The sequence below is a fragment of the Ctenopharyngodon idella genome, chromosome 15 (assembly GCF_019924925.1).
Source record: "Ctenopharyngodon idella isolate HZGC_01 chromosome 15, HZGC01, whole genome shotgun sequence".
NCBI lineage: Eukaryota > Metazoa > Chordata > Actinopteri > Cypriniformes > Xenocyprididae > Ctenopharyngodon > Ctenopharyngodon idella.
Genome location: NC_067234.1, coordinates 5,980,032 through 6,004,486, shown reverse-complemented (window position 1 = coordinate 6,004,486; position 24,455 = coordinate 5,980,032). Strand labels below are relative to the sequence as shown.

Sequence of the window (24,455 nt, the reverse complement as noted above, 5' to 3'; positions counted from 1 at the left end):
TAGCATGGCAAATAAACGAGGTCACCAAGCAAAACGACCACAAGCTGGATTGAGGAGTAGTTTTTACAGACTTACCTTTCCAGCGCTTCATATCACCTTCACTTGGATTAACACTTCTGTGGACTTTGTATATACACCGGTGGACACTTTCACATTGGGACTTTCAGCACGCTACTAGGACTCTTAAGGACTGTTTTAGGGTATGGTGCTAATGGACCCCATGCTTTTAAACAGCTTAAGTTATTCTAGTTTTATTGTGTTGTTTTAAGTTCCATGTGGAAATTGTAAATACACTTTATTTACTTTATTTCTGTCATCTGTCTCATCTTTTTTAAACACTCCAAAAGCTCACACAGTTTAATCTGGCCCCATTTTAAATACATGTAAACTAGACCGATTGGGCCGATCGTTACAACTTTTGATATAATTTTTACTAAAATTGTATATTTTTAAAGTGTCATTAATGTAAAATACTAAATCAACTATTCTATTTAAAATTTTATTTTGACAATTTAGTTGAATAATTGAAGACAGATGACAGACAGACGAAGCAGAGTCCCAGTAAAAGAGATTTATTTGAAAGGTAAATATATTCTATGACTTATGTACAGTACAGATGTGGTAGAAATTCCCCTAAACACCTAACTTAAGTTAACCCAGGTGTCCCCAACACCTGCAATATTATCCTCAAGTGACTCCCACTCTGACTGCGTTGGTTGACGCCTAAGCTTTTCTGACCACATAGATGCATAAGAATTATAGCTAAGCTATCTGACCACATCAATAACCCCCAACGCCCATGAAGGTTAAAGCTAAATGGGCAGAAAATGTAATAGGAGGCTCATTGTGCATTATGTATTGTGCCAAGTTTTTTTTCAAAAAAAAAAAAAGAATTCTACAGTAAAAACTGCTTGAAATTTGGATTTCGTTAGAGGAGGAGTAGCTCTAATATAATGGGCTAATGTCCACTTTAATACACCCTCTAAGGCTGCAGAGAAAAAGCACTGGGCAGAAAATGCAATGTGCATTATGTGCCAGGTTTAATGGCTCATAAAATAAAAATTTGACAGTAAAAAGTCCTGAAAATTTGTATTTCGTTAGAATAGCTATATAATACTATAATGGACTCATGTGGTGCCACTCTGTGGTGGCCGAGAAATGCGCCACGAAATGGGCTGAAGCCGCAGTATGGCTCATTATGCAATGTGTAATGTGCCAAGTTCAACAGTTCATAAAAAATAATTCTACAGTAAAAAGTGCTGAAAACGTCTCGGGTTACTTGACCCTGTTCAAACATGCCAAAAATTTGGCTTAAATAACCTCTGATGATGACGTCATCGGAATGCGCATGTCAGAGGCTTAAAATAGACAGGTGCGCTCATCAGGTCACTTTGTCTGAAGAACGTCCTAGACACATCTTTAGAGGCGCTGATAAAGTGCTATGGGAACGAGAATACCAACGCTGCCGTACTGGAAGTGTCTGGACCTCTCAAGGTTGTGTAGTGTGTGTGCACAAACACGAGAAAGGCCTCAGACATGGGCTTGAGATGTCGACTCAAGGACATGAGAGCCAGGAGTAACATGAACATCCAAACTATAGAATCTAATAAATGTGTGCGGAGAGGACCAACCTGCCGCATCGCATACTTACTGCAAGGGGGTGCCTCTTGCCAAAGCCCTGAAGGACGCAACCCCCCTGGTAGAATGAACCCTCATGCCTAGAGGCAAAGCTTGACTGCGTTCCTCATAGGCTAGGGCGATAGCATCCCTCACCCAATGTGACATAGTCTGCTTCTTGGAGGCCACTCCCCGGTTACGGTCCCCCTGACAAATGAACAGCTGCTCTGACTTATGCCACTGGCTTGTGCGGAGGACGTGAACCTGAAGAGCACGAACTGGACACAGTAAGTGGTGTCTCTCCTGCTCCAGTGAAGAAGGCTTCAAGAATGATACGATGCATGATCGAAAAAGAAACCTTTGGAGGGTGCAAAATAGCCTTGACTAGTCGTGGGGCAAAGTATAAGCAGGATGGGGAAACCGACAGAGCCTGCAAATGTCTCAATTCTCTGTTTCCCTATTGAAACCCCATCAATTACAGCATGGCAGGCTGAGATGGTGGACACAAAAACTCTGAGAGTAGCAGGACATGTGTCTGCTGACAGCTTCTCCTGCAGAAACTCCAGCACTGAAACAATCTGGCAGTGAACTGGGTCTGCATGATGCATAGTACACCATCTTTCAAAGACGAGCCACTTAAGGGTGTACATTCTTCTAGTGGAGGGAGCCCTGGCACTCAGAATAGTCTCTATTACATCCGCTGGAAGTCCAGTATCTCTTAGCCGGTCTCCCTCATGGGCCAGATGAAGGTTCCACAGCTCTGGCCAGGGATGGAGTATCGTCTCCTGCGCCTGAGACAGGAGATCCCCCCCTGCTCTGTACTGCCCAAGGCGAGCCGTCATGGAGAGATATTATTCCTGAGAACCAGACTCTGGTTGGCCAACGCTATCAACAAGAGGCATGCCCCTTGTTGACGGACCTTGGCCAGGACTCCCGGGAGCAGAGCGATCGGAGAAAATGCATATAGACACTTCTTGGGCCATGCATGGGCCATGGCGTCCAGACCCGGGGGGGGCAGGAGGATTCAGTGAGAAGTAAAGGGGACATTGCGCTGTTTCCTGAGAAGCGAAGAGGTCCACCTCTGCTTTGTAAAATCTTTCCTAGATCTGACTGATCATATCGGGATGGAGCTTCCAATCCCCGTGTTTGACCTCCTGTCTGGACAGTAAATCTGCTCCCACATTCATGCTTACAGGAATGTAAATCGCCCTGAGGGACAGGAACTGAAAACAAAAGCTGCTGCGCTAGTTTTTTCAGACCGCACAAACGCAGTCTGCCCTGGCGATTTATATAAGCGACTACCGCCGTGTTGTCCACCCACACCAGGACATGCCGGTGTGGGTTAATTGCCAGAGGAAGTATTTCAGGGCCAGAAATACAGCCATCAATTTGAGGCAATTGATGTACCAATCGAGATGACGGCCTCTCCAGACCCCTTGGGCTGGACGGCCATCTAAGACCACTCCCAAGCCCATCAGGGAAGCATCTGTTGTTAGCATCTTGCAGCGACAACATGCTCCTAGTGTGGAACCCAAAGTGAGGAACCGAGCCGCAATAAAAGGGTATGAAGCCCGCAACGCGTAACCCTTATTCACCGCAGGGGATTGGCCCTCGGATGAAATCCCCCTAGCTCTGAGCCACAACTGAAATGGTCTCATGTGCAGAAGGCTTTTCTTGGCATTGAGCCTCAACCGCAGGGTTTGAAGATGAGCTTGGATGATGTCTCAATGTAGGCTCTTGAGACTGGGCGAGTATCAGCCAGCTGTCTATGTAATTTAAAATGTGGATGCCCTGCAGTCGTAAAGGAGCCAGTACTGGATCAATGCATTTCGTGTATGTATAGTGTGACAAGGCTAGGCCGAATGGAAGAACCCGATATTGGTAGGCTTCGCCCCCGAAAGCGAACCTCAGGAATTTCCTGTTGTGGCAGAATTTCAATGTGAAAATACGCGTCCTTGAGGTCGATCGTGACAAACCAATCTTTGTGTTGAATTTGAGACACAATCATTTTGACCATCAACGTTTTGAACTTGAATGTTCTGAGAGAACTATTCAAACCGCAAATTTCTAAAATCAGAGTTTGCCATTTTTGAGTCAGCAAATGCACCTGTTCTGGTTTGGAGGCGTTGAAATACGGAGGTATTCTGCCATGCAAACTGTATTCTGTAGCCTTTCTGTCAGTTCTCAACACCCAAGAAGCACCAGCCTGACCTGCCGCCTGAAAAGCCCACCAGCGAAGATGCGATTCTGCATGGTCTGGAGGGAAGAACAGGCTTTTTCAAGGATGATGCGCTGCCAGGGGAGAGATAGCCCACGAGTGTCTCTTTAACCTGGGGCATCATCTTATATGGATTAATGTAGATGGAGACACTTTCTTCAGCTCATACTCATTGATCCTTGCTCACTGCCATTATAAAGCTCAGATGCGTCAGGATATTTATTAATATTTCTCAGATTGTGTTCATCAGAAAGAAGAAAGTCATATACACCTACACTGAAAAAAATGATTTTTTGATGCTGCTCACTTTATTTAAACAACTTATTTTGATTCAACGCCATTGTATCAGGTTTCAAGTTTAAATGTGATTGATTCATGTTAAATTGACTTGAAACGATTACTCTTTGACTTAACTTGATGTTTTCATATTGGAATAACATGTTTCAATCAAGTAAACCCAACCAGGACTCAATCAAACAGGATTTTTACTTCCCATCATGCTTTGCAAAGGGGCTGAACTAGGAGTGTAAATGTTGAAATAAAGTGTTATTTTAAGCAGTTTTTAGGAAGATGAGAAAATGGAAAGACTTTTTAATGTTTACTGTTCTATTATGTTGGTATTTAAAAGTTTCTGTTAATTAATAGTTTTAGGGTTACCATTGTGGTGAATTGTTGCACTTGTGCTTGAGTTGAGGACCTGCTAACAAACTTTCAAATTATTTTAATAAGAATGTAATCACTGTGGTAGTGCTCTGGGTTGCATTTCCCAAAAGCATTGTAAGCCTATGTTGATTGTAAAACCATTGCCACCAATGGACTTATGATCAATTTAGGCTTTACAATGTTTTTGGTTAAGGCAATTTAGGATGCATCCAGTATCACATCTAGATTTCTAACACAGAACATCACAAAAGTTATGTAAATCACAAAATTAAACAAGAAGAATTAATTGTAAAAATCAATGTATATGAAAACAATTTATTTATTTATTGCTTTTTATTTATTTTATTTTAAATGAACACAATTGATTCTAGTTAATTTAACATGGTTGAATCTATTGGTTTTTACTTGTCTCAATCATGTGGAACCACTGTCCATGATTGAATTGAGTAAGTTGGACATAACTATTTTACATAGATTCTTCCTTAGTCAGTTGTTTTGTCACAACTCAAGGATTTTGCATAGAGTAAAAATAAACCTTTAATGTTAATAAAAACTAAGTTGGCTGTGTTGACCCAACGTAAGTACATTAAATTGGAATAACAGAATTGCATAATGCTGAAATAAAGCAACTTAATCATGTGGAAATCCTTTCCATGATTTTTTTATGTTCGTTCAAAGAGTTATTTTTTTGAGTGTAGGATGGCTTGAGGGTGAGTAAAGCTTGGGATAATTTTTATTTGAAAGTGAATTAATCCTTTAAGTTAAATGTATAAATTAGTGTACTCAAATATTTCAAGTTATGAACAATAAAAATGCACAAAACTTTAAGTTTCTTAAAAAATTCTCATTCAACTTTTTTGAGTTCTGACAACTTAAGTTTTACAGTGAAGTAAATAACTCATTTGATTTGCAAGAACTCAAAATAAAAAAGTTAATTAACTAAATCTGTTATGTTAATCAAAATGTATGAGTTAGCTAACTCAGTACTTCAAGTTAGGAGCAATTAACATGCATGAGTACTACAAACTCAAAACTTGATAGTTCTGCTTGCTTAAAATTGGGAACAGCATAACTCAAAATATTTGATGTAACTCATTACCTCAATTTTTTTTGAGTTAGCCCAACTAATTCGGGTTTACAGTGTAGAAACTTCAAATTTAAGAGGAGAATGAGTCTGTGCAAGTTTTCCCCTGACATATTGAAATACTCTGGGGGGTTTTAATGCTTTATTTAACATCACAACTCACATAACATAGAATACTCTGAGTGAAATACAGTAGATGCTAAAGTTTTGACATCACTATAGGGCAATAACCTGTTTTTTTAAAACATGGTTTACTTGAATTGACAGGTTATTGATTTGCACATAAACTGGTAAATTGGATTAGCCTATTTAAAAAAAAAAAAAAAAGATTTTTGGTGGTTATCAGCATATTGGTGTGCATTTAAACATGCTCAGTGATCATGATTATTCTATTTGTAATTCGTCCTTTGGCTCCTCTGTTCTGACGTTCCATAGCTGATGATCAAATATCCTAAAAAAATCCTTCAAACATCCATTTACATCTTCTGACTACATGAATGAGCAGTAAGGTTTATAAATTACTGCTGTTGACAAAAACCTCCAGGTCATGTAAGTTCTTTAGTGCCTTGCATGCGCTGCACGTCTGAGTTCTGTTCACAGTTCTCAAAGATGTTGAGGCCCAGCTTTGCCACAGAACAAGAGACTGCACAAGTTTCACAAAGGCTGCGAATGGTCATTGATGCTCGAGGAGGCAAAATGTGGTATGTGAACTCTTAAACAAAATAATGTATGCAACTATTTTGTTTTATAATATATAGGTTAATATCTTTTACCCACTCTTATGTCTTTTGTATGGTCGACGCTTTCATGGAAGACGATCTTCTGAAGTTTTCCTGTGATGTTCTAAAGAAGAAAGAAAGTCACGCAGGTTTGAAACGACACAAGGTGAGTAAATGGCAGCAATTTTGAGAAAAAAAATATCCATTTTATCGTGAATAAATGTTTTGGAAAGTACTTGAAGAAAGACAATGACAATCCAACAAATGAATACAAGAAATACGTAATTGCTATGTTCTCCTGCAAGGCAGTTGTAAATTAACAATATTGCTTGCTCTTTAGCTAACTACAGAATCTAGCTGTTATCTATTATCTAGTTCACAATGAACACCTTTAGATTTCTTATCATTGCAATGAACTGAGACCGTCAGCTGTGTGATGCAACCATTCTGTATTCAAATGCCATGCACAGAAAATGATGAGCCTGCCTGAGGAAGCTGTTCATAAATCACCATAAAAACATTTTTATTTGTTGATATTTCAATGCTTTATTTTATGTGGAGCTCTCATTTCGTTCCTGTTACAACTCTAAAGTTTCCCACAAGCAGCTATTTCCATTGTAAATGTGTCAATTAGCCTCACATCATTACCAGAAATATAATTTATTAGCATTTTAGTGCTGAGTAAAGTGCAATTCTAGTTACTTACAAGAGTTGAAGTGGGTCTTGCCCACTGGAAATTAAAATCACAAACAAGATCTCTTTAATTTCAGTTGTTTCTCCAAGACAGCACTGAGATTAAATGGAGACTTTGGAGATTCTCACACTTCACTCCTGAGGAAAAAGACCCCAGTAATCTCATATGTCTAATTTAGAGTTTCAGAAGAGATCTCAACAGTGTCTGAAACTGTGCTCAGGACAGTCAGGAATCAAAAGACAGAGATCTCAATATGAACTCAAACATTTCTCATCAAGCGTTTCTAACAAGAAACGCTTGATGAGAACATAACCAAAAACATAACATACCAAACATAACATAACCAAAAAATTAATTAAATGTGATCACAAAACCATCAAACTATCATCTCTATAATTTTCCAGTCGTTGCTCCTAGATAGCACTGAGATTCAATGGAGAATTTTGACCTTCTCACATTTTACTGCTGAAGAAATAGACCCCAGTAGAGTTGTCAAAAGTACTGACTTTGGTACAAATCGGTACTGAAATTTTAAAAAAGTGACACTTTTGAACGCTGTTAAGCGGATTCGTAAACACCTCTGATTGGCCATTGTATTGACACGCTCATTGGATATGTCTTTGATTGGCTACAATGTTCAACGCACAGTAGTGTTTATAAGCACACAGAAATGTTTGAATTTGAAAGCGTTGGAAGCAGGCGTCTATCAGCGGACTGGTCCGCGATGGACGCCTGCTTTTCAAACGCTCCCATGTGTATCTGTGTAAGTGCTTGGTGAAGAGCATCATTGATTACTATTTACAACGTTTTTGAAGCGTTGATCATTGAAGCCAATCACAGACATATCTGTTGAGCATGTGAACACAATGGCCAATCAGAGGTGTTTATAAATCCACTCAATAGAGCTCAAAGCGTCACATTTTTAAAATTTCAGTACCGATGTGGTACAGAAGTCGGCACTTTTGACAACTCTAGACCCCAGTAATCTTGCATATGTCTCATTTGAAACATAACCAAGAACTTAATTAAATGTGATCACAAAACCATCAAACTATCATCAGCAATGCTGTGACCCTTTCCTGTAAATGAGAGATATTACGTAAGCATTAACACAAGCACTCAGGCAGAAACACTCACGCTGACCAACAAAAAAAGGACAAAATCTGTTTTCGCTCCTCACCCGAAAGAGAAACAGTTGCGAGAAGCTTAGCAGTCAAAGCAACTTTAGAAAGATGGGTGAGAAAGACAAGCTACTGTACTGTTCCTTTCATCTCTCTCTCTCTCACACACACACACACACACACACACACACACACAGAGAAGTGACTCTAGGTGTTCTCCTCCTCTCTCAAGCACTCCTAATTGGCCACATGCTGAGTAATGTGACCAATGAGTTTCAGGGCCGGCTCTCTTCATTGTATGTGTGTGTTTGTTGGAGTTCCTTAGTACATCTGACTCTTTGGTGTCTCCTATAGAAGGATCTGAATTGGTTTTACACTCTGGCCGAGGATCTACGGTTCCTCCCAATCTAGATCCCACTTGAACTTCTCAGAAGGTTTCACGCTTCGTCGGAAAACACTGAGGAATCCTTAATAAACCCCAAAGAGAGAAATTTGGTGAGTAAAACTGGAAATGTTTTATGCTCTATTAGAGAGATTATTAGATAAGATTTATAGCAAGAAAAGAAAAATAGAAGATATTTTTCCTTGGGTGACCATGAGTAATCACAGTCTCAGAAGACTCTCTATTGAAAACAAATCAGCATCCGGATCAGCTCAGGGCAGTGTTTGTGTTTGCATGTGTGTGTGTTAGTAAATCATTGTTTATTCATCAAGGATGCATTTTGTGACATCTATGTTTTTGGTCATAAAGGAATAGTTCACCCAAAACAAAAATGGTTAGCATTTACTAACCTTCATGCTGTTCCAATATGACTTTTCTTCTTCCCTGGAGCACAAAAGATGATTTTTTTTTTAAAAAAATAACCAGGCCGGAAATGAAAGGCAGTGAGGATTGGGTCTGACAAGATCCAAAATGACAAAAATAGCACCATAAAAGTAGTCCATATGTCTTCCTTTCCATCAAAACTCTGAAATGGACAACAAAAATATGTTGTTGATGTCATTTGACACCAAACAGCATTGCTCTTTAGTAAAGAAAAAAATTCACTATATTCCTCACACAAAGCTATCATATGAGTCACATGGACTATTTGAGTCATATTTATAGTAATTTTATGGTGCTTTTTGTCTTTTTGGAGCAGAATTTAAATGAATTTGTTTTGCATTTCCAAGGTAGATTTATATATTTATATCTCTCTCTATTTTCTTCTCTCTTCTTTCCCGACTCTCATCTCACACACACACACACACACACACACACACACACACACACTTGAAATAATCATTTACCCATGAGCACACCAGACTCATTTGCACTCTGACACATTGAACTGTGTGCAGTGGAGAGTCACTCAGTTTTAATCAGACCAAATTTCTGGTTAAACTCGTAACTAAAGTCACCAAAACAAAACACATTTTTTCCATTCTAATTCGTCTTGAAGTTCACATAAGTAAACCATGCACGACATGTGCTAAAGTTCAGAAGGTACAGTGCTTACAGTAACTGACAGCGAAGCCAACCATCTCAAACTCTCTCTCTCCCACACACACACACACACACACACACACACAAAGGTCCAGGTTAATCTTATATCCAGGAATCAGCTACTCATTGTTGTGCTATTGTTTCTCATGTGTCGAAGTAAGCATTCACAAGGTGAGGTGTCATTGAGGTAGCTTAATAATTGCAGAGCCCTCTGAGATGTCAATCAAAGATATGACTGATGAAAGGGGGGAATCAAAGAAAATAAAGTACTGCTAGAAAAACTAATCCTGAAATGCTAAGAAAATGATGTTCTTAGTTAGATTTCAATCAAACTAGATGTATTTAAATTTTAAAATATCCTGATATAACATACTTAACAGAAATATGTGTGTAAAAAGCCCTGTTTGCTATTATGTATCATGCCTGGATATGAAATTTGTTTTGGTATGAAAGAAAAAAGACGAAAGAATGAACATTTGCATGCTTATAAAAAACAATTTTTCACACTAACTTAATCCCATCTGTAAATATGACCAGCGTCACACTGTCAACTGAAAGCCCATCATTCACAAGCTAATGAAATCTAGCATGAAGACAAGCATTAGCATTACTACTTGCAATAAAATAAATGATTATGATAAATAAAACAATATGGTTAAGTGGCAATGACTTATTTTACATCTGCAAAGGGTTAGTGTAAGTGAATGGTATATACACATAGTGTAGCATCAGATGTCCACAGAAAGTGCTACGCTAAATGTAGCGCTGATATGATCAGCTAGGAGTTAATCTGTGGAACCCAATACATAAAGAGAGATGTGTTTTTATCGCCCTGCGGCCAGACGCGGTCACATGAATAACATGCGCTGCAAGCACGCACACAGTTACAAGATCTACTTCACGGTCTACCGTGATTTATCATGTGATGAATTCTCTCATGAAGTTTAGGTTTAGATGTACAGGCAATATTCAGGGTCTTGTCTAATCAAAAGAGTACTTTATGAAGAGGGACCCGGGGTTAAATTGGGTCAGGATGTTCTGGCACCTTCAATTAAAGTATGAAAAAAAATAATAATTTTGTCAATCTAATAACATTTATAACCAAACGTGCCCCCATAGTGTGTGTATATATATATATATATATATATATATATATAAAAATATATATAAATCTTAGGGATTCCCTAGTTTCGAAATCCCAAGCCCAAGGGAGAGACCAAGGTCAGGTCAGGCTATAAGATCTATTCTAGTAGGTTGTCAATATGCTAGAATTTAAAAAGATTTAAAGCAAATTTTACCCATCTTTACCAAGGGAATTTTCCCCCATCATGAAAACATCCTGAATTGGAACATTCCCTCTCCTCACCGCAAGAGAACCCGGAGGGCAAGTTAACATTTGTTAAATTAAAATGTGACACTCTCCTCTTTATTACAGTTTAACCTCAAGCGCTGGCATCCAAACACGCTCAAGCACTTTCATTTCGTGTGCCTGCATAATATTTATAGACACATTTTACTTGTTAGTCAGGTTCTCTAGCACACAAAGTAATATCATTAAGCAATGTGACACGATGAAAAAAACATTGTGCTACTGGAGTTCTTTTTTTCTTTTTTATTATTATTTCAGTGCTTTGCTTTTTAGTGTCAGACTAATTACTCGCAGTTGTCTGGTAGAGAGAGAGACAGCGAAAAAAAAGAGTGGATTAAACACACATTCCTGCTGTCCCTTCCACACACACACCCCACTGAGAAACATCACCAATTAAATCACCTGGCAGTTGAAATGGCAGATTTTTTATTGAAATTTTAAAGGAATAGTTCACCCGAAAATCTGTCATTATGCCTCATGTAGTTCTAAACCTAAAAAGAAATTCTTTTTTCATTATGACAGCTGTCAAGTGCCAAAGAAGTGTAAAATAAATAAATAAAATACAAAGTAGCTATGGTGTTACCATTCACAACTTATGCACTATAAGTTTCTTGAAGCAATACAACAGCTTTGTATGAACTGAACAGTGTTATTTCAGCATTATTTATATACTATTATAGTATTTGTTTATATTTTGCTTTTATTTTTATATGTTCAGTTATTTTAATTTTAGTTTGAGTTATAGTAAACTTTAGGTAAGTGTGCTTTTGTCAATTTTATTAGTTCTTTATATTATAAGATTTATAATATAAAATTATATTATATTTATAATTATTCTGTAAGCTTTAATTCATGTTTATTTCAGTTTAAGTCATTTTTAAAGTTTTTCCATCTAATATTTATATTTCAATTTATTTTAGCCCTATTTCACATACCAAAAATGAAAACACTTTTAGTTAAAGCTGCAGTGCGTACGTTTTTTCTCTTTGTCGCCATCTCTGTTTGAAACCTGCAATTGCAGTTATTTGCGTAATTATCATCTTTACGTGGGTTGTGCATTGGGATGGCTCCTCAGCGTGGATTAATCTAATTTGCTATTTGCTGTCAGTCACCACATCGGTGTGGATACTGTACTTCAGAATCACAGATTCTACATCTTATAAATATGACCAAAATAAGAATTTTCACCGGAAAATGTAATCTGAACGAGTAAGTAACATGTCTGCCACTTTTGATTTGACCAACTGAGAAAAAAGCATTACAATAAATCACGCTGCCGATGATAATTAAATAACAATCGCTTAGCTCGAATCATGTCAAACCCTGCAAATTATTATTATTGTTATACTTTTTCCTCAAATTGTTAATGTTAACAACATCAGCATTGCGTGACTATGTGTATTTAGTGGGTATTAGTGTTACCTGTAGATTTCAATTTCTGTAGGCACTCCGCAGTCCGAAGTCTTTTGCTTCTGACTACGGGTGAATCTCCAGTTGTCACTGATGATTGTCATTTGGACAATCCGCCATCAAAATGATGAGTTTAATTATTGTGGCTGCTGTGAGAAAAGACTATAAGGAATGATGTGTTTTAATTTTCACAGAGGAATTGGAATTTTTTAGAGGTTGAACTATCTCTTGAAGAACATCAGATATTCATATGTACATGTATGGAAATGTGTAGCTGATATCAGCTGTTCTTTGCATAACTTTCCAGGTGTCAGCCGCTTGCCAACTTTTCATCATCATGACAAGCACCACCAGTGACCAAAAGGCTGTCTCCTGCCCTCTGATGACCAAACCTCAACGTCAGCGACTGGTCAGCAAGGACGGGCGGAGCCTGATGCGAGGCAATGCCCCAGGCTACAGAGAGACGTGGTTCGGTGCCCTGCGGGACATGTGGGGGACATGGCTGGCGTTGCGGTGGCGATGGGTGGTGTTGGCTTTCTGTGGCTCCTTCCTGCTTCACTGGTTGCTGTTCGCAGTGTTGTGGTACCTGCTCGCCCGTGTCAATGGAGACCTGGATGTGCCCAACCACGACTCCCCACCGCCTGGCCACGTGCTGTGCGTCAAACACGTGACGGGCTTCACCGCCGCCTTCTCTTTTGCCCTGGAGACGCAGCTGACCATCGGGTACGGCACCATGTACCCCAACGCTGACTGTCCAACTGCCATAGTGCTGCTCGCCCTGCAGATGCTGCTGGGCCTCATGCTGGAGGCCTTCATCACCGGTACACACCACAGTCTTCTACTTTGCTGTAGAAATTTGCACCAGGTCTATGTAAGAGATATACATTTCCTTTGGAAATGAAGATTTTAAATGACTCAAGTTTAGGTTAGGTTTAAAGGAATATTCAAGGTTCAATACAAGTTAAGCTCAATCAACAAATATCTGGGATAATTTTATAATAAAAATTAAGGCTGCATAAAAAATAAATAAATAAATAAAAAACAGAGGTTAATAAAATATATTTAAGTACTAATTAATTATTATTATTATTATTTACTAAATAATTTCTTTAGCAGTTTTATTTTGCAGCTTTTTTAATTTTGTGCCTTTTATTCCAAAATTCTTTTTTATGAAGCTACTAATTAAAAAAAAAGAAGCACTTGACATTGCTGGTTAAATATAACATTACACAGAAAGATGGGCAAACATTTTTTGCCCACTACCACTAAATCATGTTAACATATATATATATATATATATATATATATATATGTGTGTGTGTGTGTGTGTGTGTGTATGCATGTGTATGTGTATATATATATATATATGTGTGTGTGTATGCATGTGTGTGTGTGTGTGTGTGTGTAAATGTTTACCAAGATTTGTGTAAATATATACATACAGAATAAACACATAAATCACACATTTACATTAATGCTTAAACCAGATGTCATCATACTGTATATCTGTTGACCATTTCAGCACGTTCCCCTATTTATGGGTAAACTGAACTGTAACTTAAAATCAACATGTATCTTGGAAAGACATCAATTGGTTACCTCCAAGAATCTCACAAAGACTTAGATAAAGACTTAAGGTGTATGTACAGTAAGCCATGTGAATCCTGAGTTCACATGCTTTAAGGTCAGACAGAAATGCCAATAAAAGTCTCATTGATGAATATATTTAAAATAAAACTCATCACGAGTATTGCCTCTGAACTATGGAGTAATGAATGTAAATGCATCACAATTCTGGCTTTGTACTGAGCAGATGATCCTGGTCCAGGCCTCAGAGGAAATGTAGAATGATCTGTAGATGTCTTGCTATTGAACTAAAATATAAATGGATTTAACAGTATGCACTGAAATCAGGGGTACTTGTGTTCAGTTCTAAGTTCAGCTTTTTAAGTTCATACTGTAGATATTAAATACCTAGATTGCAGTTCATTAGCAACAGTACATCAACATATCTGCCATATTGGAAACGTTAAAGGTGCAGTGTGTAAAATTTAGGACAAAAATGCAAAATAATATATATAAATCAAGCGTATAGTGTTAGTTCTGGCGGGTCACATTAGTCAAGCTCGCATCAGCTGACACTCAGCTGATTCACATTGACCTATAGGAATATGACACCTATCACCGCATTCGTATATATGGTCCATTCAGTATTATCAGCAGCTTTATCTCATTGCTCAGGAGCTAATTACCCTCCTCCATCCCTAGCTCCTTCTTTGTCCAGTCAGGACTTGACCTTCTGATATTTCTTTTGATCAAACTCATTTCTTCAATTATGTTACATTAATTATTGTCATTAAGAAAATTAATGATATTGCAATACTTGGTTCTGTTCTGTTTACCCTAAGGGGGGTTATTGCTGCTCTCCCCTCTCTTATCCATGCTAGGCTGCATGGATGGGCAGGGAGTTTTTGCCCAGAACAGAACCATACCGCCATTCCAAACTGTATGCTAACTGCCAGTCATCTTTGACGATAGTGATCCTGACAGAACTATGTTTTGAGTGGTGTATAAAGACCTTACATAATGAACCGTTATATATTTATTACCTTAGAATGAGCCAAAACACTCCAGTCTGAGTGATTGGCTACAGTCCATGACGTCATTAGCAGAGCACCCGGAAGTAAAATAGGGCACCCGTAATAAATGTCATCAACTTCTTTGTCCGAAGGAGACATCCAGGCAGATCCAATGGCATGGCAACAAGATGCAGTGTCTTGTTCCCCTTCTCATTGAACCACTGTTACAGTCGGAACGTGAGATGATCTCTTTCGAATGGGAACTATACACTGCGTCTTGGATGGACGCTATGGGGAACAAATACTCACAAAGATACACAAAGATAGTGGGCATAGCATACATTGACTCAACAGATTACTTAGCCAGAGTCATACAGAGTCAACCATGTACATACACAGACTGTCTAGTGGTATCATTCCCTAAGTCATTATCTCCCACAAAAATAGAAGATCCTTTAGCTTCTATGCCTCTATAGCAGAAGTCCCGTCCTCAATAGAACCTTCCTCCCTCCCCAGTGGGCTACTGCAGCCCCAAAGGCAGAGCTCTACGGAAAAAAGGGCCAGGCTTTTTTTCTTTCAATATTCCACTATTAACTAAGGCATTACCACTTCTTGTGGGGAAAATGAATCTTAATTTTCATATAGTAGGCTGTAACACAAGAATGGCAAAATACTTTAATGCAACAGTTTCTTATAATAAACTTATCCCTCAGGCAACCACAGGGGAGCTGCAGCTCTATTAAATTACCCTATACAAGAAGGGTTAGGGACACACTGCTTGACACTATTCTCAGAACCAAGGCAGATTTACACCATTTTATTCATTCAAATGCAAATGGTGCAAAATAACAAGGAGAATCACCTTTCCTTGTGAACTTCCTCAACTCGTTAACATTGCTGAATTAGAAGAAAAAAGCTAGCTAGAGCTACAATGGCTGCTATATACAGCACTGGATCATAGTGAGTGACAGATAACAAGGAGGGACGCTCCCTAGGCAAACTTTTTCGACTTGTTAGCATTGTCAACTCACATGAGAGATAAATAGGTCAGTCAGGCATTTCATAACCCACTTTTCAGGGAAGCAAACCCCTACTTAGAAACCCATTTCAGTAGTTGGTGAGGGGGAGTAAACTAAATAGCAGGAATACAAATTGCCATGATCTAATTAGTTTCCTTTTGCATTCCCCCTAAGAGAGAAATCAAACAGGGGAACGAACCCTATTTTAGAACCCAACTTTGTTTAGAAAATAGCAATTGGTTCAGTATACTCAACCCAAGGGGAAAACATTAATTGTGCCACCATAGGGGAGCACTGAACCTTTAGATGGAGAGGGGATGACAAACAGTGTCCTGTATATATATCAACCTGCATCATCTACTCTACACATCAGAATGTGTAGGCGGGCCACCAGAGGGAGCCAAATCACTAAGGCTACAGACCTCGGAGCCGTAATTCATGAAGAGGGAACTGTTACTAAGTCCCTGTTTACACCTGGTATTAAGAAGCATTTTTGTTCATAAATGGACGATCCGATCAAACAAAACACATCTTAATACCAAATGTAAACAGGACCTAAGATTTGCATAAGACACGTGCCATGAGCGGAAGATTTTATTCAGCTTGGAACAACCTCTTGTGCCCCACACAGGAGAGATGTTATTTCTTTATTCTGTTCTTTACCGAAGCGCTTCTTATTAAACATTTCCCTGAGATCTTGTCTTGTCTTCCTGGCGCCTCACCTCCTCTGCACTTGACTCCTTAAGGGAGGAGAAGCGAGTGGCCATGCTCTCCCTCTGGCCCTGCCTCCGGTCCTCGGACTATGGCAGGCCAGAACCCACAGAGGCTTTATGAACCCACAGAGGCTTTAGGTGGGGATCTGGTTTGGTGCGGGATGTATTTCCTTGCCGACTGCGCCCTTGACTCTCTAAACTTTTCGACCACTGTCTCAACAGATGCGCCAAAAAGAAAATAATTTTCTTTCTCCCTGATGTCCACCAAGTTCAGCCACAGATGCCTTTCTGTGACCATCATCACTGTCTTCAAGCGACTGATAGCAGCAGCTGTTTGTTTAGTGGCCCGGAGAGCTAGATCCATGGTGCGGAGCAGTTCAGCAACGCTTCAGGGGACAGTCCCTGGCCCTCATCCAGATCTTTTAGCAGATCTGCCTGGTAGGCCTGCAACACCTCCTTTCATGTAACACCAGATTCATGTAGTTTGAATGATGAAACGGATAAATCTGGGCTGAATATTGCTTCTTCAATGACTTCTCCACTTCAGTGTGGAGGTCGGGAAGGAATGCAAGGCTCATGGGGGAAAGGCGAAACATAACAGGAAGCACTCTTCCAGCCTTCTACAAGCGACTTCCCGTTTTTCAGGCCCCCAAGCCAGATCCATTCTGGCTGTAGCATGGCACCATGACATCCAGCAATTCCCCATATGCAGGGCTGGCAGATTGAGAAGACTCAGTACACACACTTTCCTCACCTTCTTAAACCACATCTGCCATCCATGTCTGAATGGTGCCAACAACATGCTATAAACTGGATCGGATGACTTGATAGACAGCACATCCTGCTCTAATAGATCGCTTGAGTCTGCAATTGAGGCGCAAGAAAGAGCAAACTGTTTCTCGAACTTCTCAGCCAGATTGACCTGCTATTCCCATGACCAAAGGGAATAGTGTGGCCTGAGCCTCGAGGCGCAGATGCTTGTCCCACATCCCTCGAGAATAGGGATTAAAATAAATAGAGTTTTGTCATTGTGAATTTCTCACAATGGGCACATTCAGAACTCTCATGCACGCTCATGCATACCCATCTCCCAAGCAATAAACGCACTGGTCATGTGTGTCCTCAGGTGTCAAAAACCTGGGAAATGGAGGAACACACTTCCTAAAATATTCCTCTTGATGACTGTTGCTTGACTGGTGGCCCAGGGGTAAAGAACACAATCTGCATGCCGTCATCTTGGCTCAAAGGCACTCAGTTCTGAATACAGATTTTGTGAGCTAGCCAATCAGCTGAGCTGTAAATGCCATGTGATTCATGTGACTCAACTATCCTGTGATTTGTCATCAAAAACAGCAGACAGGGAGGGTAGTCTATATACACTTTCTAAAACATTTACTATAATAAAATATTATATTTTCTTTCAAAAAAAAAGAAAAAAGAAAAGTATTGACTGTCAATGGAGAAAGACAAGTGTGGGTATCTGCAGGTTTGAGTAATGGGCGTGAAGAAAGGTTGAGGCGTGCCAAAAGGTAGGGGCGTGTCTTTCTCATTGGTCGTGAATGCTGTCTGTCAGGGTGTGGGGGTAGGGTTAGGAGTTAGTTTCTGTTGTAGCAATTCACCTTTTGGCATGCCTCCTTTCGACACGCCCATTACTCCGACCTGCAGCTATCCCTGTCTCGAAAAAGATGCCTTTGCCCCCATACTGGTGTAGTTACAAAATCTACCAGCAGGGGCTGATTTTTCATGTAAGCCATCAAACCATGACTTCTGACCAGGATTAAGCAAAATTCTGAATTTAAGAATTATGAGTGTGAATTTGAAATGAACTGCCTCACAGCTAATGGAATTGAAATTAAGTGTTTTTCTCATCGTCAACCATAAATGTATTAGAAATAAATAAATAAAACATAGATACAAATTTCTAAAGGTGACTTCTAACAGATCTATCTGTCTGTAAGGACTTTTTAAACACCTTTAAACTATCACACAAGACTTCATTCAAGCATCATTCAAACTTTGTCTTGACGAACTTACAGTGGTACCCACGAACTTACAGTGGAAAGTATTCAGACCCCCTTAAATTTTTCACTCTTTGTTATATTGCAGCCATTTGCTAAAATCATTTACGTTCATTTTTTTTCTTCATTAATGTACACACAGCACCCCATATTGACAGAAAAACACAGAATTGTTGACATTTTTGCAGATTTATTAAAAAAGAAAAACTGAAATATCACATGGTCCTAAGTATTCAGACCCTTTGCTCAGTATTTAGTAGAAGCACCCTTTTGATCTAATACAGCCATGCTCAATTGGGTTTAAGTCAGGGCTCTGGCTGGGCCATTCAAGAACAGTCACGGAGTTGTTGTGAAGCCACTCCTTCGTTATTTTAGCTGTGTGCTTAGGGTCATTGTCTTGTTGGAAGGTAAACCTTCGGCCCAGTCTGAGGTCCTGAGCACTCTGGAGAAGGTTTTCGTCCAGGATATCCCTGTTCTTGGCTGCATTCATCTTTCCCTCGATTGCAACCAGTCATCCTGTCCCTGCAGCTGAAAAACACCCCCCTAGCATGATGCTGCCACCACCATGCTTCACTGTTGGGACTGTATTGGACAGGTGATGAGCAGTGCCTGGTTTTCTCCACACATACCGCTTAGAATTAAGGCCAAAAAGTTCTATCTTGGTCTCATCAGACCAGAGAATCTTATTTCTCACCATCTTTAGCAAACTCCATGCGGGCTTTTATGTGTCTTGCACTGAGGAGAGGCTTCCGTCGGGCCACTCTGCCATAAAGCCCCGACTGGTGGAGGGCTGCAGTGATGGTTGACTTTCTACAACTTTCTCCCATCTCCCGACTGCATCTCTGGAGCTCAGCCACAGTGATCTTTGGGTTCTTCTTTACCTCTCTCACCAAGGCTCTTCTCCCCCGATAGCTCAGTTTGGCCGGACGGCCAGCTCTAGGAAGGGTTCTGGTCATCCCAAACGTCTTCCATTTAAGGATTATGGAGGCCACTGTGCTCTTAGGAACCTTAAGTGCAGCAGAAATGTTTTTGTAACCTTGGCCAGATCTGTGCCTTGCCACAAATCTGTCTCTGAGCTCTTCAGGCAGTTCCTTTGACCTCATGATTCTCATTTGCTCTGACATGCACTGTGAGCTGTAAGGTCTTATATAGACAGGTGTGTGGCTTTCCTAATCAAGTCCAATCAGTATAATCAAACATAGCTGGACTCAAATGAAGGTGTAGAACCATCTCAAGGATGATCAGAAGAAATGGACAGCACCTGAGTTAAATATATGAGTGTCACAGCAAAGGGTCTGAATACTTAGGACCATGTGATATTTCAGTTTTTCTTTTTTAATAAATCTGCAAAAATGTCAACAATTCTGTGTTTTTCTGTCAATATGGGGTGCTGTGTGTACATTAATGAGGAAAAAAAAAAGAACTTAAATGATTTTAGCAAATGGCTGCAATATAACAAAGAGTGAAAATGTAAGGGGGTCTGAATACTTTCCGTACCCACTGTACCTTTTCCAAAATAACAATAATAATAATTTTTAATTAATTATTTTTTAACTTTAATAAATTATTTATTTTGCAGTTTTATTTTACCTTTTTCTATTCAAAATTATTTTTTGTCACTTCTCATGTGCATTTGTGGCGCAGTTTGTCTTGGCTTTTTAAATAAATTATTATTGTTATGATTATTATTAATAAATTAATTATTTAATTTATTAATAATACACATGTTCTATTATTATTATATCATTACATTATTCACTTATTTGCTAAATTATTAATTTGTTTATTTTTTATTCTATTTCTTTAAATTAAAAAATATTTTTTTCTGCCACTTCACTTCACACTTCACTTCTGCATTTGTGGTTTTGTTGTTATTATTATTATTATTATTAATGAATTAAATATATATGTACACATGTTCAATTATTGTCATTAAATTATTTACTTTATTTACTAAATTATTTATTTTGTTTATTTTGTATTTCAGTTTTTACTCTATTTCCTTAAATTATTATATATATTTTTTTCTGTCACTTCACATGTGCATTTGTGGTTTTATTATTATTATTAATTTACTAAAATATATATTTTGCAGCTTTATTTAGTTTTTTTAAATGTTTTATTTATTTCAGTTCCTTTTCATTCTATTTCCTCAGATTCATATATTCTTTGTTTGTTCCATCAGGTGCATTTGTGGCAAAGTTCTCCCGCCCTCAGAAGCGCTGTGGTGGGATCCTGTTCAGCCCCCATGCTGTAGTATGCGAGGTCAGAGGTCAACGCTGTTTGATGTTCCGCGTGTGTAACCTGCTTCCAAGGCCTCTGGTGGACGTGTGCGTGAGTGCCATTCTCTACGAAGAACGTGACGATCATGAACTCCATCAAACCGCAATGGATTTCACCATTGATAACCTGGGGTCACGACCTTGCCCCCTCTTTTTGTCACCTTTGACCTTTTATCACCCCATAACTGCATCCAGCCCCCTAAACAATGCCCCAACCAGCCAATCACACTTTGAATTAGTGGTGTTTCTCACCGCCTCTCAGGAGAGCACGGGTTCTGGCTACCACAAGAGGACGTCCTACCTGCCTGACGAGATCCAGTATGGCAGCTGCTTTGCCAGGGTGACGTCCCTGCATGGAAAAGGCCGGAACAAAACCGAAAGCATGCGCTATTTTGACACACAGCCCTGTCCGCTCACACTCCCCAACACACACACCACTGACGCACTGGAGAAAGAACACGTGGTGGTCCAGATTAACGGGGAAGGCAGTGACCGGGTGGAGTAGCAGTGGTTGTATTTTTATGCAAGGGTGTATGATTTCATATGAATTCTCCGTTCATAAAAAGGGCATTTCATTTCATGACACAACCTCCAATGTATGACTTTTTTATCCCAAAAGACAACCTCAGTTAGTTATGATCTGTTATGTCATCTCGTCCCATTAGGAAACCATTTTTGCTGCTAAATGGACACAATGATTCACACTTGCATCCTTCAGTACTGCTGAACACACAATGACTGATGTTTAAGGCCTTGTTTTCATCTGGAAATAAGAGGAATCTCCAGTGTTTTATTATGAGAAATTTTACTGACCATCTTCACCCTGAATCCACTGACACCATCATGTTTGAGCCCTTATTTATTCGGCACCTGGACATTTTCATTGTGTTATCCATCTGCATCCGAGTCAGAGGGGCCCATTTTTAAATGATAAATTATTAAAGCCCTATATGGACAGGTTTCCTCCTTGTCTACAAAGTATTTTTTATCAAAATATATGAATGGTAGAGATAATTCTCCCAAAAAATGAAAACTCTTGTTTCATGTGTTTTTTTTTTTTTTCTCCATACAACAGAAGTAGATAAACACATTACTAATATTATACATTAGTCACTGAAAAAAATACATTTTGTTGTTGTTGAACTGTACTTTTAAAGTGTTCATTAACACCCCTATTAAGTGCCTAATGACAAATTTCAAAAAGTCAACTTTCAAAACAAGTCATGAAATGGACTTTTAGCTCAAGAGACTGAATACTGTACTGAACATTAACAATGATGTAAATAATAAAGTATATAGATAAATAAATAGATTATTTACTAGATTACTTCTGGGAAAGAAAATTCTCAATATTATCAGTGCAATGCAATCTATGCAATAAAACAAAATACATTAGCACAATCGCATTGGTGGCACAACACTGTATGATTTTTCCTGTGTAGGTGATTATATAGCACATGTACTGTCTGTCAATCAATCAGGAAAGGCTGATTATTATATGTATAAAGCTTGATTATTAAACTGTGGAAGGCTGGAAAAGAATTGTGTAGTAATTTAGTTTTCTGAATACAAGCTACACTGAGTGGCAACTGATCTGTAAAAGAAATGCATTTATTTTGATATGTGGAGCACAAAAACTGGATTAAAATATCTGTGTAGACTGTGGTTGTGTTTTTTTATCCTTAAAGAACATTTTATGCCTTTTATCCCTTCATACAAAACATTTTATGTCTCTTTAACAATAAATCTTAGATAGTTAAATGCAACTTATTTCAGCAAAATACTTTATTGTGCTTGTTTTGTTGGCCCATTCCAGTGTTGCCACCTACTGGCATACACTAGACATTTCAGACAGAATAAATGTCACAGATATATAACAACAATTATTCCATTTTGCACATATGGAATAAAACAGACACATAAAGCAGCTACAAAAAATATTTCTTTGAAAAAATACAGTGATTTAATAGGATTTATGTAATTGGCATATTATGAACATCTGATCAAACACAATCTACCAAAACTTAACAACAAACATATATTTAGGTGGCAAATATGTAGGAAAAAAAAGTAAAAAAAAAAAAGAAACAAAATGCATGATTTAAATCTATAAAAAATAAACAGATTTCTTGACCCTTTGTTTCCATTGTTTCCACTGTTGGTCATAATCAATATTTAGTCCACAACACCAACTATTTAAAATTATGATTAACATTTTACAATAAACTTCTTGTTTCTAAAAAATATATAGTTGCTTAGATGATTAAAATAGAAGCACAATCTAGTATATTAGAGTTCATGCTGTTTAAGTCCTACGTTACAAGTCTCCTGAAATTTCACTCGCTTCATCTCTCGCGTCAGCCGTCACCAGCGAAACAAATTCCTCATGCATATTTCAGGATAGCTGTAAGTGACTAATAACGCTAATGCTACTTGTTCAGTGTTACGCTGTGGTTTTGATTACACATAGGTGTGAGGTACAAGAAGCAGTGTTTGAGCATGCGTGTTTGTGCTTGTGTGCAAGTCAAATGTGCTCTTTAAAAGGCATAAATTTGCTAAACTGTAGTGTGTGCATGTGCTTTATGAACAGAATGTAGACTGCAGCTCTTTAAATGCAGCACGCCGTTGTTTTCTTTCAAGTTCCACCCTCTTCTTCTCTTCTTGTTCCTCTCGTATCTCTGCCTCAAACTTACTGCGCACAGACAGAGCCTGAACCTACCACAAACACATCAATAAAACACATTTTAATTATATGTCTTCATAAAAATAAATGCATTACGATTGCTGTAGTCCTGCTAAAAGACTTTAAAAATCAGTTAAATGGCAACTGTGTAGTGCAGGCTTATTTTTTGGGGGTTTTTAATAATTTTTTAGGTGTGTCCCAAACCTGAAGCTGACAAATGAAAACTAAAACTATTAAAAAAAAAAAATTAATGAACTGAAATGAAGCTTAAATAAAAATATATGAAAGACAAACTTAAAAAAAAAAAAAAAAAAAAAAAAAACTAAATGAGAAGTGCTGCCTTGGGAATTAACTGAAATGAATAAGTTTAAAATATTAAAATTACTGAAACTAAAACTGAAATGAATATTAATTAAAGCTAAATAGAAAATAAAAAACAGATGAAAATGACAAAAGTACATGAGAAAATTACTAAAACTTAAACTAAAATAAAAATGAAAACTGAAAATATAAAAATAAAATCTAGTTTAAGAATATTAATACTATAATAATACACAAAAATCACTAAAATAATAATTATGAGAAATGCAAATGCTGAATAAAGATAATATATTATAATTAATATAATGTAAATGTACATATAATATAAAAGTATATAGAATATAAAGTATAGAATAGTATTAAAAATAAAACAATAAAAACAAAGATAATATAATATAATAAAGAATACATAATAATATTAAAATATAACAAAAAAATAAATAAAAAGTACACTGAAAT

The 24,455-nt window shown here is 38.1% G+C and overlaps 2 protein-coding genes across 2 annotated transcripts in view; one reads left to right on the top strand and one right to left on the bottom strand.

The window, feature by feature from the left end:
- kcnj13 (potassium inwardly rectifying channel subfamily J member 13) lies at positions 1-23,085 on the top strand. The gene is made up of 5 exons (XM_051863530.1): positions 1-6,283; positions 6,397-6,467; positions 8,471-8,611; positions 12,689-13,202; positions 20,896-23,085. Exons 4-5 carry the CDS (start codon positions 12,719-12,721, stop codon positions 21,495-21,497), a joined length of 1,086 nt encoding a protein of 361 aa, XP_051719490.1. The 5' UTR covers positions 1-6,283; positions 6,397-6,467; positions 8,471-8,611; positions 12,689-12,718; the 3' UTR covers positions 21,498-23,085.
- efhd1 (EF-hand domain family, member D1) overlaps positions 22,760-24,455 on the bottom strand; it is a 14,678-nt gene continuing 12,982 nt past the window's right edge. Inside the window, exon 4 of the mRNA XM_051863531.1 lies at positions 22,760-23,707. Within this exon, the coding sequence (XP_051719491.1) occupies positions 23,573-23,707 (135 nt within the window). The 3' untranslated portion in view covers positions 22,760-23,572. The remainder of the gene's footprint in view (positions 23,708-24,455) is intronic.

What these genes read in the sequence shown, in the direction of transcription:
- kcnj13 (XM_051863530.1), top strand. Translation starts at nt 12,719, where the DNA reads ATGACAAGCACCACCAGTGACCAAAAGGCTGTCTCCTGCCCTCTGATG. An exon ending in GCTGGAGGCCTTCATCACCG is followed by an intron (nt 13,203 to 20,895) that starts GTACACACCACA and finishes TTGTTCCATCAG; the next exon opens with GTGCATTTGTGGCAAAGTTC.